Here is an 18,650-nt window from a genome sequence, read left to right as displayed (position 1 = left end):
TGTTTGCTGTTCTGTATTAAAGTTGGCTTTAAAAAAACAGGTAATAGCTAAATTTAGCAAGTTTTTCAAGCAGAAGCCTCTTCCTTTAAGTAAGTGACTTGGGAACGCTGTGCTCAGGACGTGCTTGTCATCTGGCATGACACTAAGAATGCTCTGTCATAACCCTCATAATGCAGGATCCTCTTTCTCTGACTCAGAGAGTTCAAACTTATGTTACAGAGCAAAGAAAAACCATCGAACTCTGCCAGAGGAGGATGAAATAATGTAACCCGGGGTAATTTTTTCCCTGTTAATTTTCAAAATGTTTCCTCCATCTAAAGGGATGTTTTACAAGGTGATGAATCGTTGCAAATGATGTTGGAATGAAAAATCTTTGTTTTGGGCAGATACAACTGAAACATATAGAGGTAGCTGAGGGGAACTTTACTCCCATTCCAACTTTTACAACTGACAAAAAAAAGAGAGAGAGAGAGAGAGAAACTTATTAGTTGTTTTCTGTTCTATATTAAAGATGGTTTTTAAAAGACAAGCAAAAGCTAAATTTAGCAAGTTTTTAAGTCAGAAGGACATGTTAAGGATGTGCCCAGAGGCCATGTGAGATTCTGCTATGGATATTTGCATAAACAACAGGGAAATGGCACTGAGTCTTAGGTCAACATTCTTCCCTGAATTGGTATATAAGGGCCTCCCCCAGCAGAAGGAGGCATCAGATCTCTCTCACCTCTCCTGAGTTCTCCCTCCTCACTTCACCTGAGTCCTCTCTACTGACTGCCATGGGTTGCTGTGGTTGTGGTGGCTGCGGTGGCGGCTGTGGTGGCTGTGGCGGCTGCGGTGGCTGTGGTGGTGGTTGTGGCGGCTGTGGTGGCTGTGGCGGCTGCGGTGGCTGTGGTGGTGGTTGTGGTGGCTGCGGCAGCTGCACCAGCTGCAGGTGCTACCGGGTGGGCTGCTGCTCCAACTGCTGCCCCTGCTGCCGTGGCTGCTGTGGGGGCTGCTGCAGCACGCCCGTGGTCTGCTGCTGCCGCACCTGCGGCTGTGGCTCGTGTGGCTGCGGCTGTGGGAAGGGCTGTTGCCAGCAGAAGTGCTGCTGCCAGCAGAAATGTTGCTGCAAGAGGCAGTGCTGCTGCTAGGCAGGCTGTCCTGGCCTCGGTCCCTGGGCAGGAGAGGCTGGGGACTTTCCTTCACCCCACTTACCTGCCTCATCTGTCCTCTGGGTATTCAGGTACTTATCCTCTTGGGCTGTGACTTTGCACCCAGATTCTGAGATCCTGTCTTTTCTGCAATGGGTGTTCCCAGGCTTCGCATCCTACATGTTTCCTGTCACATTGCAAACAGCCAAAGCAAAGACATGAGCACAACCTACCTCCTACAGAAGAGTCCATGTCGCTGAGCTTAGTCAAAGGGGATTATGAGTCCCAACGTGCTTTTTGATGTATGTGATTATTTCCTTTCCATTGATGTGCTTTTCTCTGCTTCTTGTTGATCTTGTATTCCTATTTGTCAACAGCTATTTTCTAAATTTCCTAATAAAATAAAAATGTCTCATTAAAGGTTTACATTTATTTTGTTTTGACCATGTTTTACATCCTAGAAAATCTTAGTTTCTCTTAGAAGGGCTTTGGTGAATAGGTAGTAATGGAAAGCAAGTGAAAGACCCTGAGAACACCTTTCCTGCCTCTGTTGTCCATGACCTCCTGTTAACAAATAGAATGCTTGGAAGTCTGACTTCTCTCTACAATTTGATTTGGGGGTCGAAGTTTCCTTTACAGATAGACAAATTACCCCAATACATTCAAAATCCTGTTTTGTTCACAAAGAACCAATTCAAACAAAATTTAAGAAACATATATATTACCAAAATGGGTGACTACATTTGCTTTAGATTTCCATCTACTCCTGGGGTCGTCATCTGCTTCTTGCCTGGAGTGCAGAGTTGTATCCCTTCTCAATGGGCTATCCCCGCCGCCCCCCCCCATAAATTCAGCCAACAGTGAACATCTGGAACTTTGGTATTATTAGTTTGGCTTTCTCACTTTCCTAACTACAAAATTAATACCATCACATTGAACTGAGTGGGCATCAGTGTACATGGAATTTATTGTTATTATCTTGGCTTTCTTGTGTTAGCTTTGGGTCCTGCTGCTTGTTTTCAAATGAATTGTTTTTTGCTTTTTGTCTCAATTAATTTAGCTGTGGTTGGGGTATTGTTAAGGCTTACCGTTTTGTTTCCCAATTAATTTCAGAACTTACTTAATAAACTACGATTTATGGTTTTTTCTTTCCTTTCCATTTTTTGAACTCATAAGCCTGAGGAGTCTTGAGGCATCATCTAATCTGTGTCCTTTTGCCAGACAGGAGAGTCTATTCCTGATGGAAAATGATTATTTGTGTAAGATCTATGTTTCTTTTATACCTGGAGAGAAAACTAGACTATTGTTTATCTAATTAATTAGATAATCTCCAATAATCACCATTCACTTTGAAGATACAAACTGAAAGACAAATGATATTTCATGGCTCAGATCATGAGTAGTCTTTAGAAGCTTTAAACATTTTTAGAAGAGACTTTATGTCTACCAATGTAACATGGAACCCCAAACCTGAAAGGGCTTGCACATAAGGTTCTTTACATATTCCAAACAAGTCACCTGAAGTTACAGCACGGAAAGACCTTGGTTTATTAGAACTCAGAGGAGGCACCAATGGTGGGGGGTCAGTGAGGAAAGAAATCACACCTCGGGGCAGTACAGCAAACAATTTTATAAGCAAGCAAATCAATTAATCAGATTCCCACCCAGGGATTATAATTACATTGATTACACGTGATGACCAAATTGCTTTCAGTTTTGCTTGATCATCTGCTCCCGGTGACTCATTATTGGGAATATGCATGTCCTTCAGAGACCAGCCTTGGCCAAAGACTGTTCCCTGAGGAAGGGGCAGAAGGAAGCCAGATAGAGAGGAAAAAAAAAAAAAAAAGGCAATGTTTGGACAATTACCTCACAACCAATGTTTACTGAGAAACTCCTAGATGTAAAAGTAGGTCTAAGAGGCTGGGGTCAAGTCATAGATGGAACAAATCCTACTGCAGAAATGTGTTTGAGTGGGGTGTGAAAAGAATTGTATTCCTAGGCCAAGTGTGGTATCTGTTGGGGTATTCCTGTAAGAGGTGGAATGGCTTCATAGCATTGAATTTTCATCGCACTGAATCTTGTGGCTTTTTGTTCCCTGAGGACTTTTTAATGTATTCTCTCTCCTTCACACTTGGCCTATTTTGGCCAGTGCCAGAGAAGGCTTCAGGCAGAAGCTTGTGTGGTTACGTGGCAGAGGCTGTGGCCTGCAACATGAAGGTCAGCCAGCTTGTCTGTGCAGTAAATTTCCTCATCCCTTTGCCTCAAGGAGCTAGTTTCTCAGATGGACAAAGTACCAAAAAGAAAAAGATGGGCCAAAATTTAAAGAAACTGTTTCTATAGTTCAATTGCACCCAGCACATTGTTTTCATTTTTTCAAACTGATATTATTCTCAATTGATTTGCAAATCCCTATAGGCCCTGCTTGTAAATTCTCCAAAAGTAGGGGATATTGACTACATTAGTGCTATGTATTCAGATAACCTAGACAAAGACTCAAATTCAGACTTGGGTTACAGAGAGGTGCCTACAAACATTGACGAGCTGAAGTGAGATAAAGAGTAGGTACCCATGCACTCAGGGTGCCTTTCCCAGTGCCCTCTAGCCCTCATCACAAACTCTAGGCTTTGATTCTGTCTGGTTTCCTTGTGAATTGCCTTGAACTTCGATGGTAGTTTCGGGTAGTGGAAATTAATGTAGAAAATGTTCAGAAGGTGGAAGACTGCGCCATAGGTATGAAGGAAAGCCCAGAACCACACTGCACACACGTGCCACATTGTGGATACAATAGTAGAATGTTTCTTTCATCTAAGTATCAAGGATGAGTCATCACAGATTTGCCTAAGCCACAATGTCTCTTTGGCCCACAGATCAGTAGCCAAACAACACGTGTTTGACATTCATCACATGTGACCAAGAGAGTATGTTTGTTTGCCAGGGCTGTCATAACAAAGTACCACAGACTGCATGGCTTAAATCATTAGGAATTTGTTTTCTCACAATTCTGGAGGCTGGAAGTCCAAGGTGAAGATGTTGCCAGGTTTGGTTTCTACTGAGACCCTGTCTCTTGGGCTTGCAGATAACTACCTTTTTCTTATCTTCACATGGTTTTTCCTTTATATGTGTCTGTGTCTTTATCGTTTCTTCTTATAAGGACAGCGGCCCTATTGGATTAGGGACCACTTGAATCACCTCATTTTAACTTAATTATCTATTTAAAGATGCTATTTCCAAGTACAGTCACATTTTGAAGTACTGGGAGTTAGTTACGATTTCAACATATGAATTTTGGGGGCACAAATTGTAGCCTGTAACAAAAAGCAACAAAACATAGACCTTATATGCTTTGTTCTTCATTTATGTACTCTTGCAGGTGATTGATGTTCAGTATAACATGCCCTTTACTTTTTTTTTTTTTGAGTTGGAGTCTCTGTTGCCCAGACTGGAGTGCAGTGGCATGCTCACGGCCACTGCAGCCTAGACCTGCTGGGCTCAGGTGATCCTTCCACCTCTGCCTTCCAAGTAGCTGGAGCTACAGGCACATGCCACCATGCCTGGCTAATTTTTTGATTTATTGTAGAGATGAGGTCTCACCAAGTTTCTCAGGCTGGTCTCGAACCTGTGATCTCAGGCAATCCTCTCACTTCGGTCTCCCAAAGTGCTGGGATTATAGGAGAGTGCCACTGTGCCTGGCCCCCTTTACTTTTTAAAATTTAGTATCCATTTGATGGATTTGGAGTCGATCATACTCAGTGACCTATCACACAAACAAAGAACAGAGTACCATATGTTCTCACTCATAAGTGAACCTTGAACAATTATAATACTATAAGAAAGCATTTGGTAGTAATGGGAAACTGTCAGGGGATGGGGGTGGGATTGGCAGTTGAGGGAAACTGCTAGGGGAGGGGGGGCACACCTCATCAACAAGGGTACCTGCATAATCAATGTTTGTATACCTAACTCTGAATTGTACTCCACATCTTTATAATAAAAAATAAAAAAATAAAATTTAGTATCCACTGTAAATTTGCACTTACCTTCTCTTCCATTTCAAATTGTCACCAATTTAACTGAAAGAATGGTGTCTTGGGGTTTCCCAGTGTTTGCCAGGCAAATGCATGTTCAGTAAATGTCCCCAGTGTACTGTATTGTAAGTTTTGAGAATCTCTCCCAGGTGAGCAGATATACTAGTGTGATAAATTTAGCCCCTGCCACAAGTTTCCCTTCTTGTCCTCTCCTGACTGAGACCTAATAACATTCAGACATACTGATAAAATCCTCTGGTGCCTTTTGCTTGTATATTTCATGCTGACCCCATGAGTGAGCCCCTGGGTCCTTGCTCCCTCTCTGCCTGGTTGGGCGCTCTCCCATGGTGCTGCCTCCCATGTAGCACCCTCTTGTCACGCAGTGACTGCACCTCTCTAAGACTTGTGAGTAGAATACACCGTTTCCCTGAGTCTCTTTGTCTCTTCTTGTGTCTGCACCTAATTGTCCATCTCATTAAAAAAAAAAAAAAAAAAAAGCAAGCCACAAAACCTGCCACATGGGTTCTTTTTTCACAAATTCATGTCAACACTGAATAATGACTCCCAGTAAATCCTGACAGACACATCTTCTACTTACACTGACTTCTACTTACACGTGAAAATAGACTCACATTTCTAGTAAGCAGGACAGGGAGAGCAAGAACGTAAGAAGTGTTGGATCTTGGTGGCTAGGAGGGGTGGTATGTCCCAGATTTTTGCTGATTGGATTCATCATCACTGTGTGGGAAAACTGATTCAAGAGGTCCTCGGTGAGGGAAACCTGACAGCCCCTGTCTTTCTTAAAGTAAAATGTATAAACTGGGGTGTCTCTTCTGACCCCTCACTCCTGAAAACAGTCACATGGGAGGGGGTAGTTTTAAGGGTAGAGTCTGGAGGGGGAGGATAAATCAGAGGATGTGGACTCCAGGGATAAATCCTAAAGGCCGAGAGTAACTAAGGGACTTTGGGTAGCCTGAGGCAGTAGAAGTTCAGGGTTCTTGGAGATGAAAAAGGAAATAGAGACTGAGCCAGATGGATGCCCAATACCTTTTTGTCAACTTAGACTTTGAGAGGCTCATCTCACATCTCTCCCAAGCCAGTTTCTGAATTCCAGGGGAGAAGATTATCTTTCTGTGAGCCCCTTTTAGATAGACTTATTTGGTGTGGATATTCAACTCATTATTTCCTTTGTTTCTGTCATTCCATTTGGTCAGTTCAACCTACTTAAACTTCTATCTGAGCCAAGATCTGCATAAAGTGACAAGGAAACACCCCATGTGGGGTGCAAGAATGACCTCTTGGAGACACACCCAAAGAACTTGGCTTTCCTTGGGCCCTGCCCCAATATCCATTCAAGCTGGGGCCCTCCCTCCCTGACCTTCTTTTCCTTTCACTTTGCTGCCAAACCAATCACAATGAATCAAGAATCTCGAGTCTACACAAAACAGGATCAGGGAGCACTACAGGAAATTAGCAAAAGGGCTGTTTGGGGAAATTTTTTATTGTATATGTGGACATTCTTTTTGGGGGATATAATTATTTTGATTCTAATGTTGATCTTCTCACATTACAACAGAAAGCTAATTTTGTAGATTGGAGTGGTTGATAAAAGAATTTCCATGACTAGAGCTGGGTTTCATTGTTTGAATATGGAGGAGTAGAGTTGGAGGGCAAAGATGCATAGGAAGTAGTGGTGACTGAATGGAAAACACATGGGCTATAGAGCTAATGGGCCAAAAGTTCTACAAGACCCAAGGCCTCCGTTTATGTTGCCTTTTAGAGTCATTATCAACAATGAGGCTATGACAACAAAGATCAACATATAGTAGGAAAGGAATCTAGGAGCTGTCAAAAAGTGACCGCTCACAAATGACGAGCTTCAAAAGTGTGATCCTAAGTGAGTGTATGACTTTTGGGGGTCTGAAAAGTTATTTATGCACTTCTGCATAAATATCAAGAGAGATTTGGGGAAAGTTTTGGTTTGTGACATTGAAGTACACAGGTTGAGGATGTGCACTCCAGTCCCTTCCTTCCTAATAAACCCACAATGCATTTATCATCCATTAATATATCTGTGTCTATTGCAAACAATTTGTCTAGTTTTTGATTCTTTGACTTGCCTGTTGGAATAAAACTCACTTTCCCCCATGGACAGACAATTTAGAGACTGGAAAGAGAAAAAGAGACAGCTCTTTGAGGGTGATTTAGTATACTTTATTAAGGTAAGTACTGCTTTGTATGTACAGATATGCCAATACACTGGCATAAACAAGACACAATAAAGACAAAGAGGCATTTTAAGAAGGCATAACATCAACTATATTGATTGCATTTAGTGGAGAGCATGACTTGAATGACCATTGATAGAGAAGGCTGCATGTTTATTACCTTGCTTGGTGATTATTAAACGCAGGCAGGATCACAAAACTACAGAACGGTGAGATTTCTGTGGGTTGGCCATAGTCTCAGGTCATGCTTGTGACCTACAAGTCAGAGGGGGGCAGACAGAAAGCAGAAAGCTTACCTACAGCAGTTAACTGCAGCCCCCGCCCAGAGGCCAGGCAGCCGCCTAACAGCAGCACTTCTTCTGGCAGCAACACTTCTGCTGGCAACAGCCCTTCCCACAGCCACAGCCACATGAGCCACAGCCACAGGTGCGACGGCAGCAGCAGACCACGGGCGTGCTGCAGCAGCCCCCACAGCAGCCGCGGCAGCAGGGGCAGCAGCTGGAGCAGCAGCCCACCCGGTAGCACCTGCAACTGGTGCAGCTGCCACAGCCACCACAACCGCAGCCACCACCACAGCCACCACAACCACAGCAACCCATGGTGTCAGTAGAGAGGACTCAGGTGAAGTGAGGAGAGAGGACTCAGGAGAGGTGAGGGAGGTCCAGTGTCTCCTTCTGCTGGGGAGAGGCCCTTATATACCAACTCTGGGGAGAGGAGAGGGAAGACACATGACCACTTCCTTGTTGTTATCTGACTTCATGTATAAGGAAGAATCTCTCCATTTCTTGTTTACTTCCCTTTCAGATATTGTTGTCTTCACCACATTTTCAATTTTATTTATATTTTTCATAAAACTATATTATAGTATTTTTTTTAAAAAGGTCTCCAAATTCTAGGGAAACATTTTGGGAGCTAAGGGAATGGTGGGGCTGGCAATAGCGATGGAAGCCTTCTGCTTCTTCCCATGAAGCCCTGGGAACAAGAACCCTGTGCACGAGTTCATGAGTTGTTGGCAGGGTTTACAAACCACACCATCACCAGGCAATGCCTGGACCAAGCCATCTGAGAGCTACTGAGAGGAAGGCACAATGAAGTTGAAGACACAGTCCTTGACTTCAAAGAGTTTGCAGTAGTAACACTGAAAGCTGGGGATGTGAAACTGGCAACACACTAAAAAGTCACTGGCAAGATCAGATGCCATCGTTTTATTCATTGACCAGTGAAAGTGTCAGGGCTTCTCCTTACTGTCTCATTTAGAGCATACCACTGTGGTTTGTCTTCTGCACACCAGGCCTGAGTGACGATGTTAAAAGCAGAAATAACTCCTCTGAGAAGTTTGCATTTTGGTGATGTAATTCTTGGTTTTGTTTTGCTTTGCATGAGGAATTAACTTTTGTCCTTGATTGGATGATATCAATTAAGGTCTGAGAAAAACACCTCTGTATTAAGTAGCCTGACCTAGGCTCCCTAGAAAGCAGGCTATGTGGGCTATTTGGAGAAAGGTTTCATGGGTCAGAGGTCAGAGAAAGTAGAAGAATGGAGGGAGGGCCTGGTGTGGAAAGAAAAGGAGGTGAAATGTCTGGCTATGGATTATGGTGGAGTTTGAAAGCTGGTGACTGTAAAAATATAAGACAAAAAACCCCCAAAAAGCAAGTGCCAGTGGGGTCTTCTCTCCTCATGCTGATGTAGGAGGATATCTGGCATTTGTTGGATGGTGGTTGGCATCTTTGGGGCAGACAAGATCCTCTAAGCTTCCTTGTGTAGCAGACTCACTGCCCAAAGCCTGTTTGGTAAAATTATTCTGTAGAAATATGAGCAAGAGGAAGTGCTGTAACATTCTTAGGGATGATTTGAGTTGTTTATGACCTCAAGCCATCTCTAGGGTGTCTGGATTAAAGGGAGCATTTTCAACTTTTCAGGGAGTTGTTTGAACTGGGTTTGGGGTTGCCATAAAGCTAGAAATACAGGGATAGGTGTGAAGCTATTAAGAAGCCAAAAGTTATGGCTGCTCATGGTGGCTCAAGACTGTAATCCTAGTAATTTGGGAGGCACAGGTGAGAGGAATGCCTGAGCCCAGGGGTTGAAGACCAGCCTGGGCAACTCGGTGAGAATTTGTCTCTACAATAAATCAAAAAATTAGTTCCAGCTACTTGAAAAGCTGAGGTGTAAGGATTGCCTGAGCCCAGCAGGTTGAGGCTGTGGTGGCCATGAGCAGTGCCACTGCACTCTAGTCTGGGTGATAGAGTGAGACTCTGACTCAGGAGGAGCGGAGGGGAGAAGGAAGAGTAGGGGGAGAAGGAGGAGGAGAGGGAGAGGGAGGGGAGGAGGAGGAGGGGGAGGGGGAGAGGGAGAGGGGAGGGAGATGACAGCAATGGCCATTGTTTTGTTAAGCACTGGTCAGGCCATGTGTTTTTTGAGCGATGGCCGCCAGGTTTTCTTTGTTTTGGCCCCCTCTCCTACTTCGGGGAGGTGAATCGCCTCTCTCTCTCTCTTTCTCTCTTTTATTTACTTTCTAAATAAACTATATTTTCCAATCTAACTTCTGTGCAATCCTTTGCATCTGTCCCTGCAGCCTGAGCCCTGTCAATAAATGGCATGTGTTTAAAAAAAAAGGTGGGGGGGGGCGGGCACGGTGGCTCACACCTATAATCCCAGCACTTTGGGAGGCTGAGGTGAGAGGATTGCTTGAGCCCATGGGTTTGAGATCAGCCTGGACAACTTGGTGAGACCTCATCTCTACAATAAATCAAAAAATTAGCCAGGTGTGGTGGTGCGTGCCTGTAGTTCCAGCTACTTGGAAGGCTGAAGCGGAAGGATCACCTGAGCCCAGCAGGTTGAGACTGCGGTGGCCATGAGCATGCCATTGCACTCCAGCCTGAACAACAGAGTGAGACTCCAACTCAAAAATAAATAAATAAATAAAAAGAGGCAGAAGCAACAAAATTTGGTGAAAGACTAGATATGGAAGAGGATTTCCAGCAAGGCGGCGACAGGAAAGGTCAGACTGTGAGAGGTTTCGCAGAAACGAGTGTCCATAAAACCTTTCTGTGTGAGTGGGTGTGTACCAGTGGGTGAGTGAAAGTCCATCTAAGGGGAGACTCAGGTTCATGCACCTGGGGGTCTCCTCTGTAGGTGACTGCAACCCCCCCACCGCCTTGAGATTGGAACTGCTGGTGTGCAGGATGCTGGCTGTTCTCAGGGATCTCCTGAGAAAAGCCTGCTGAATGCAGCTGATTCTTATCACCTGGAGCCCAGCCCACACCATCAGTTGTGACAGCAAAGCTGCTGGAGACTGGCATCCACAGAGAGAGCAGTAGTGGAGAGCTGGAGAGTAGCCCCACTACCTGTGAGGAAACACTGGTCAGAGCTATTTTCTCTGTCCCCAGGTCAGGCAGAGATCTGCATTGCCCTGCCTAGCTCCACCCAGCCTCCAACCTGGGACCTGGAGGTTATCTCATCAAACTTGGAGAGACAGACGTCCCTCCCCCACGCTGGAACAGGCACAGGCACATCAGATCTGCGTGGAAGACAACAAAACGGCGGCAAGCCAGTTGAGTACAGATCTGATCCACTTTCCTCCCACAATAGTCCGTGGGGCATCAGACCCATGCTGAGAGCAACCCTATCAGCCTGCACTGAGAGGATAGGAGAGGGGCTGGAGACCAGAGCTGAAAGGAAGTTGAAGCTACGGGAACTGTCTCAAAGTGAATTTGTTGTTGTTGTTGTTCTGCTTGGGTTTGTATGTTTTACTTTAGTTTTTCTTCTTTTCCTCTTCTCTCTTTCTTTCTGTTTTTGATTACATTTTCATACTTGCTTTGTTTCTGCTATTTTTTTTTTAGACTTCCTGTTTGTGTATGGGTATTTTTGAGGGAGAGTACACCAATGGGAGAGTGTTGTTGGTTTGTGTGTTTGTATGATTGTATTTTTAAAAAATCTTTTCTGTCTTTGTTTGTGCCTCTTTTCATGTTAGTTGGTATGCCTGTCTGTTTTCCTCTTATTCTTCTCTTTCTCCACCTTCCTTTCATCTCCCTTCTTTCTTTTTCCATTCTTTTCCTTTTTCTTACCTCATTTTGCTTTCAGGGGGCAAACTTATATCCCCACTGCATGGACAGATTGTTAGGCAGGGGAAAGTGGGTTCTGGGGGGCCCACACACTTGTTAGCAGATACTGGGATCTGCAGATGGTTTCTGAATCACAGCTCCCCTTCAATTAAATCTCAAAACTGCAAAAAATACAACCTCCCACCCAAAGTCCAGCTTCAGAATTGAAGAAAGCCAGAAGACCATATAAGGAAGAATAGAAGATTAAGCAAACAGAAGTAAAAGCTACCCCCCGCCACATCCCTGAACAACAGAATCAAAGAAGAGGCAAAAAAAAAAAAAAAAAAAAAAAAAAAAAGGGGGAGAAAAATCTACACAAAGAAGAAAAAACAAAAGAAGAATATGGGTTTCACACAGACCCTGGGATGTCAAACACTGAGAATACAGACAATGAAGAGCCCCCAGAATGACTGGTCTCAAACCACAAACCCAGATATCAAGACATTAATCGAGATAATAAATAGAATTGAGGAGAGACAAGAAGAAAGAATGATTTGATAACTGAGATAACAGCAATAAAGAAAACAGTGAATGAAATAAATAACAAACTGATAAGCATGGAAAGCAGACTTAGTCAAGCAGAAGAAAGAATCTCAGAGCTTGAGGACCAAAATATGGAACTAACCCAAACTGCTAAAAACATGGAAAAGAAGCTTAAAAAGACAGAACAAAACCTTTGAGAGATGAACGATTATTTCAAGAGGCCGAACCTAAGATTAATTGGAATTCCTGAGGCAGATTGAGAGACCGAGACTACTCTGGAACAAACATCCCATGAAATTATCCAGGAAAACATCCCTCACCTCATTAGTGATGTGACCATTCATTCAAACACAAGAGATTCTGAGAACCCCTGAATTGAGACAACAAGTGAGAAGACCAACTCCTAGATACAAAGTAATTCACCTACACAAAGAAGGTATAAAAGAAAAAGTCCTATAGGCAGCAAGCGAAGAAGGTCAGACTACCTACCAGGGAAGACCAATTAGGATAGCAGCAGACTGGCAAGTCCCTAAGGTCCCCTCCCACTTTGGGAGCTTTTCTGTCCTCTCAATAAATTCTGCTTTCCCACCTTAAAAAAGAAAAGAAAAAGAATAGCAGCAAACTTATCTACAGAAACACTTCGAACTAAGAGAGCTCAGAGCCCAATCTTCAAAGTTCTCAAAAACAAACAATTTCAACCAAGAATTACCTACCCCACTAAGCTAAGCTTCATCAATGATGGAGAATTAAAATCTTTCCCAGACATTCAATCCCTAAGAGCTTACACTGCCTCTAGACCAGCTCTAAAAGAAACACTTAAGAAAGTATTAAACACAGAAGAAAGGAAAAAAAAGAATGACATCACCCTTCCCAAGAATGCAGGAAAAAGATTGAAAACATACATGAATCAACCCCATAATCAAAAGAAAGACAACAAACAAACAGCAGCAACAACAAAAGTCTCATGACAGGGATAAGCTCTCACATCTCGATAGTAGCCTGAATGTGAATGGACTAAATGCACCACTGAAAAGACATAGAATGGGAAAATGGATAAAATATCATGAGGCAACAATCTATTGTCTCCCAGAGACTCATCTCACCAGAAAGGACACTCACAGACCCAAAGTAAGAGGATAGAAAACAAAATTTCGGCAAACAGAACACAAAAGAAAGCAAGAGTCACAATCTTAATATCAGACAAAATACCCTTTAAGTTATCAAAAATTTAGAAAGATACAAAAGGTCACTACATAATAATAAAAAGTTCAATCCATCAACAAGAAATATTCATCCTAAACATCTATGCACCCAACATAGAAGCACCAACTTTGCTAATGCAGCTTTTAGGTAAACTTAAAAAAGATATTGACTCCAACAATATCGTAGCTGGGGACTTAAATACCCTGTTCACAACCCAGATCATCAAGGTAAAAAAATCAACAAGGAGATCTGGAACCTCAGCGTGACGCTTGACCAGTTGAACTTAATTTATACTGATAGAACACTCCACCCAACAACCATGGAATATACATTCTACTCATCACCACATGGAATGTACTCTTAGATTGACCATATCTTCGGCCAAAAATCAAGCATAAACAAATTCCATAAGATTGAAATACTGCCATGCAACTTCTCAGATCACAGTAGAATAAAAATAAATATCAACACCAACAAAGTTCCCCCCAAACCCACAAAGACATGGCCACTAAAAAGCATGATGCTAAACAACTCCTGGGTTAACATGGAAATCAAAGCAGAGATCAAAAGATACCTGGAATCTGGGCTCAGTGTCTCGGTCTGTAATCCCTGTACTTTGGGAGGCCGAGGCAAGTGGATTGCCTGAGCCCGTGGGTTCAAGAACAGCCTGGGTAACTCGGCAAGAACTCATTTCTACAAAAAAAATAAAAATAAAAAAATCAGCCAGATGTGGTAGTGCCCCTCTATAGTTCCAGCTACTTGGAAGGCTGAGGTAGAAGGATTGCTGGAGCCTGGCAGGTCGATGCTGAGGTGGCCATGAGTGTGCCACTGCACTCCAGCCTGGGCGACAGAGTGAGACTCCACATAAAAAAAAAAAAAAAAAGATACCTGGAAACAAATGAAAATGAAGAAATATCTTACCTCTGATATCCCAGAAACCTCTGGGATGCCATGAAATCAGAACTAAGAGGGGAATTCATATCTCTATGAACACACATGAAGAAAATGGAAATATCACAAGTTAACAGCCTAACAAATCACCTAAACTGGAAAAGCAAGATCGTCAAAACTCTAACTTCAATGGAAAAATCCAGATCACCAAAATAAAAGCCCAAATTTGGGACATAGAAGACAAAAAGATAATGCAAAAAAAAAAAAATCAACAAAACAAAAAGCTTGTTCTTTGAAAGGATAAACAAGATTGATGGACCCCTAGTTAGAATGACCAAGAAAAAGAGAGAAAAAGTTCAAATAAATACAACCAGAAATGCAAAAGATCAGTCACAACTGACCCTGAAGAAATACAAACGATTATCAGAGACTACTATATACACTTATGGAAACAAACTTGAAAACCTAAAGGAAGTGTAGGACTTTCTAACATCACACGACTTCGCCAGGTTGAAACAAGAAAAAAATTGAGATCCTAAATAGACCAATAACAATCCAGGAAATTGACTATGTCATAAAAGTACCTACAAAAAAAAAAAAATCACTGGACCAGATTGCTTTCCAGCAGAATTCTACAAAACATAAAAGAAGGAACTGATACCAATCCTACTGAAAGTATTTCATGCAATCGAGAAAGATGGAACTCTACCCAAGGAATTTTATGAAGCTAACATCACATTGATACCCAAACCAGGTAAAGATCCAACAAAGGAAGAGAACTATAGGCCAACATCCTCGATTACCATGGATGCTGAAATTCTCAACAAGGTCTTAGCAAATTGGATCCAACAACACATCTCAAAAATCATCCCCCACGACCAAGTAGGCTTCATTCCCAGGATGCAGGGCAGGTTCAACATTCGTAAGACCATAAATGTAATTAAATTCATCAACAGATATAAAAACAAAAACCACATACTTATATAATTAGACCCAGAAAAAGCTTTTGATAAAATCCAGCACTCCTTTTTGATAAAAACCCTCGAACATCTAGGCATAGATGGAACATACCTCAAAATAAGAGTCATCTATGAGAAACCCACAGCCAGCATACTACTAAACAGACAGAAATTGGAACCATTTCCCCTGAAAACTGGAACAAGAAAAGAATGCCAGCTCTCACCCATCCTTTTCAACATAGTTTTGGAAGTCCTAGCTAGAGCTATCAGACAATAGAAGGAGATCAGGGTATCCAAATAGGAAAAGAGGAAGTCATGTATCCCCCTTTGCAGACGACATGATGCTGTACCTCAAAAACCTAAGAGAATCTGTCAAAACCTCCTTGCACTGATAAAGGACTTTAGCAATGTCTCAGGGTCTAAAATAAATGTGCAAAAGACAGTCACATTTCTATACATCAACAATAAACAGAAACCCAAATAAAAAGCACAATCCCATTCACAATAGCCACAAAAAAAATCAAATACCTTGAAATCTTCCTAACGAGAGACGTGAAAAACCTTTACATTGAAATCTACAAAACACTGCTCAAAGAAATCAAGGATGACACAAACAAATGGGAAAATATCCTATGCTCATGGATTGAAAGAATCAACGTTGTTAAGATGTCCATCCTACCCAGGGCAACATACAGATTTAATGCAATACCCATTAAATTACCAGCAGCATTCTTCTCAGATCTGGAAATGGCAATACAGGAATTCATATGGAAACATAAATGACCACGAATCGCCAAAACAATCCTCAGCCAAAAAAAAAAAAAAAAAAAAGCAGGAGGTATCACACTCTCAGACTTTAAACTTTATTATAAAGCTACAATAAACAAAATATCCTGGTATTGGTACAAGAACAAGCATATAGACCAATGAAACAGGATAGAGATTCCAGAAGCAAGACGTCAATTTCTCAACCAACTCATCTTCTACAAAGCCTCCACCAACAACCACTGGGGAGAGGAGAACTTAGTAAATGGTGCTGGGAAAACTGGCTGACCACATGCAGAAGATTAAAACAAGACCCCAAACCAACTACCATACACAAAAGTTAACTCTAAGTCGAATAAAGACCCAAATGTAAAACCTCAAACTATAAGAACCTTAGAAAATGCAGGAGACACCCTTGTGGAAATTGGAACTGGGAACCAATTTCTGATCAAAACCCCAAGTGTCCATGCCATAAAAGATAAGATAAATAAGTGGGACCTCATTAAATTGACAAGTTTCTGCAAAGTCAAAGAAACCATCAAGAGAGCAGGAAGATAGTCCATAGACTGGGAAAAAATATTTGCCAACTGTATTTCTGACAAAGACCTAACATCTAGGATCTATAAGGAACTCAAATGTGTCAAAAAGAAAAAAAACAAACATCCCCATTACAAAGTGGGCAAAAGATATGAATAGACACTTCTCAAAAGAAGACATATGCACAGCTAACAGGTACATGAAAAAATGCTCAGCCTCATTAATCATCAAAGGAATGCAAATCAAAAGCATATTGAGATACCACTTAACTCCATTCAGGATGACTATCATCAATAACTCAAAAAACAACAGATACTGGAGAGGATACGGCTAAAAGGGAACACTTCTACACTTGGTGGGAGTGTAAACTAGTACAGCCTCTGTGGAAAACAGTGTGGCGATTCCTAAAAGATCAAAAAATCGACTTTCCATATGACCTGGCAACCCCCTTCTGGGAATATGCCCAGAGGAATTCAAATCACTCTATGAAAAAGATGCCTGCACATGTATGTTTATTGCAGCATTGCCCACAATAGGAAGAACATGGAACCAACCATGCTGCCCATCGAAATGGGACTGGATTAAAAAAAATGTAGCACATATACATGATGGAATATTACCCAGCCATAAAGAAGGACAAAATCATAAACTTCACAACAAGCTGGGTGGATTTAGAGTCTATAATACTGAGCGATCTATCACAGAAACAAAAAACTGAGTATCACATGTTCTCACTCATAAGTGGACCTTGAACAATTATTGTAATACTATAAGAAAAGGATTGGCAGTAGCGGGAAACTGCTGTGGGTGGGGGGAGAGGCGAGATTGGAAGTAGTGGGAATCTGCCAGGGGAAGGGGGACACACCTCATCAACAAAGGTACCTGCATAATGAACATCTGTATACCTAACCCTGAATTGTATCCCACATCTTTAAAATAAAAAAATTAAAAGTAAAAAAAGAGAAAAAGACGAGATACGGAACTGAGAGAAATGAAGGACTCAAAGATGACCTTTTAAAAGTGATTCACATCTTGATGGGTAAGGAGCAGTGGAGGAAAAATTACATTTTTTTGTAGAGTGTTAGTGACAGGGCAGAGAAAATTATGAATTGAGTCTGGAGCATGTGACATTGCAGTGTCTCTGAGACCCTGGGGTGGAGGCATGGAGGAGATGGAGTTGAGTTGGCTATTCCTGGATTTGGAGGCTGGAGAGAGTCTGAGCTGGAGGTATCATTAGAGGAACTAATCAGGGAATGTACGTGTGGAAATTGACACCATGGATGTGAATGTGAGCGCGCAGGGAAGAGTAGAGAATGAGAAAGGAAGGGGGCATTGCATCAGGACTTTTCCTAGACGGTTTTTAGGGGTAAAGGAAAAGAGAAGAGAATCATTTGCTACAAAGATCCCTTTAAAAATGTAGCTGGGGCCTCAGCGCGGTGGCTCAAGTCTGTAACCCCAGAACTTTGGAAGGTTGAGGCAAGAGGATTGCCAGGGGTTCAAGAGAAGCCTGGGCAAATTGGTGAGACTTTGTCTCGACAATAAACCAAAAAATTAGCCAGGCATGGTGGTGTGTGTCTGTAGTTCCAGCTACTTGGAAGACTGAAGCGGAAGGATTGCCTGAGCCCAGCAGGTAGAGGCTGCGGTGGCCGTGAGCAAGCCACTGCACTCCAGCCTGGGCGACAGGGTGAGATTCCAACTCAAAAATAAAAATATGTAACTGGGAAATGAGCATTTTTGAAAAAAAAATGAAGTGTTCCACTTGGAGGTGCATATTGGCTCTTTTGCATTTGGGGAGTTTCTGTTAAAGCAGGGTGATCTCAACGGAATGTACGGAGAGAAAACCACTGAGGAGAAACAGAGCTGGCAGCAACCCTGAGTCTTGGCTTCATTCAAAGTCTCAAATATTCAGCTGGTTTCTGAGAGAATGAAGATCTCTTCCTAAATGCTAGTATCTCATGACTTGCTTCTAAAATAGTTTTAATAAAAGTTAAAATTAGTAAACATATTGGGCTTAATATAGTCCATCAGGATGTAAACAAGGAATAGCCCTAGATAACCCTGCTGTGGAAACTGCAATAGCAACAAGGAAGTGGCCACTAGTCATGTATGTCCTGGACTTATAAGGGCCTCCCCCAGCAGAAGGAGGCATCAGACTTCCCTCACCTCTCCTGAGTCCTCCCTCCTTACTTCACCTGAGTCCTCTCTAGTGACGCCATGGGTTGCTGTGGTTGTGGTGGCTGCGGTGGTTGTGGTGGCTGCGGTGGTGGCTGTGGTGGCTGTGGCGGCTGCGGTGGTGGCTGTGGTGGCTGTGGTGGTTGTGGTGGCTGTG

At 42.5% G+C, this 18,650-nt stretch overlaps 1 protein-coding gene across 1 annotated transcript in view; it reads right to left on the bottom strand.

Annotated features, from left to right (window-relative positions):
• Positions 1 to 761: 761 nt before the first annotated feature.
• Positions 762 to 18,650, bottom strand: part of LOC103276801 (thiamine transporter 2-like) — a 57,071-nt gene continuing 39,182 nt past the window's right edge. The window contains 6 exon segments of the mRNA XM_021707087.1: positions 762 to 1,102; positions 1,192 to 1,303; positions 3,203 to 3,295; positions 3,297 to 3,340; positions 3,343 to 3,384; positions 7,684 to 8,057. Coding sequence (XP_021562762.1) covers positions 762 to 1,102; positions 1,192 to 1,303; positions 3,203 to 3,295; positions 3,297 to 3,340; positions 3,343 to 3,384; positions 7,684 to 8,057 — 1,006 coding nt within the window.

Source organism: Carlito syrichta, unplaced genomic scaffold (genome assembly GCF_000164805.1).
Source record: "Carlito syrichta isolate Samal-C Ts95f unplaced genomic scaffold, Tarsius_syrichta-2.0.1 Scaffold316380, whole genome shotgun sequence".
Taxonomy (NCBI): Eukaryota; Metazoa; Chordata; class Mammalia; order Primates; family Tarsiidae; genus Carlito; species Carlito syrichta.
This window is presented reverse-complemented; position numbering and strand designations above follow the sequence as displayed.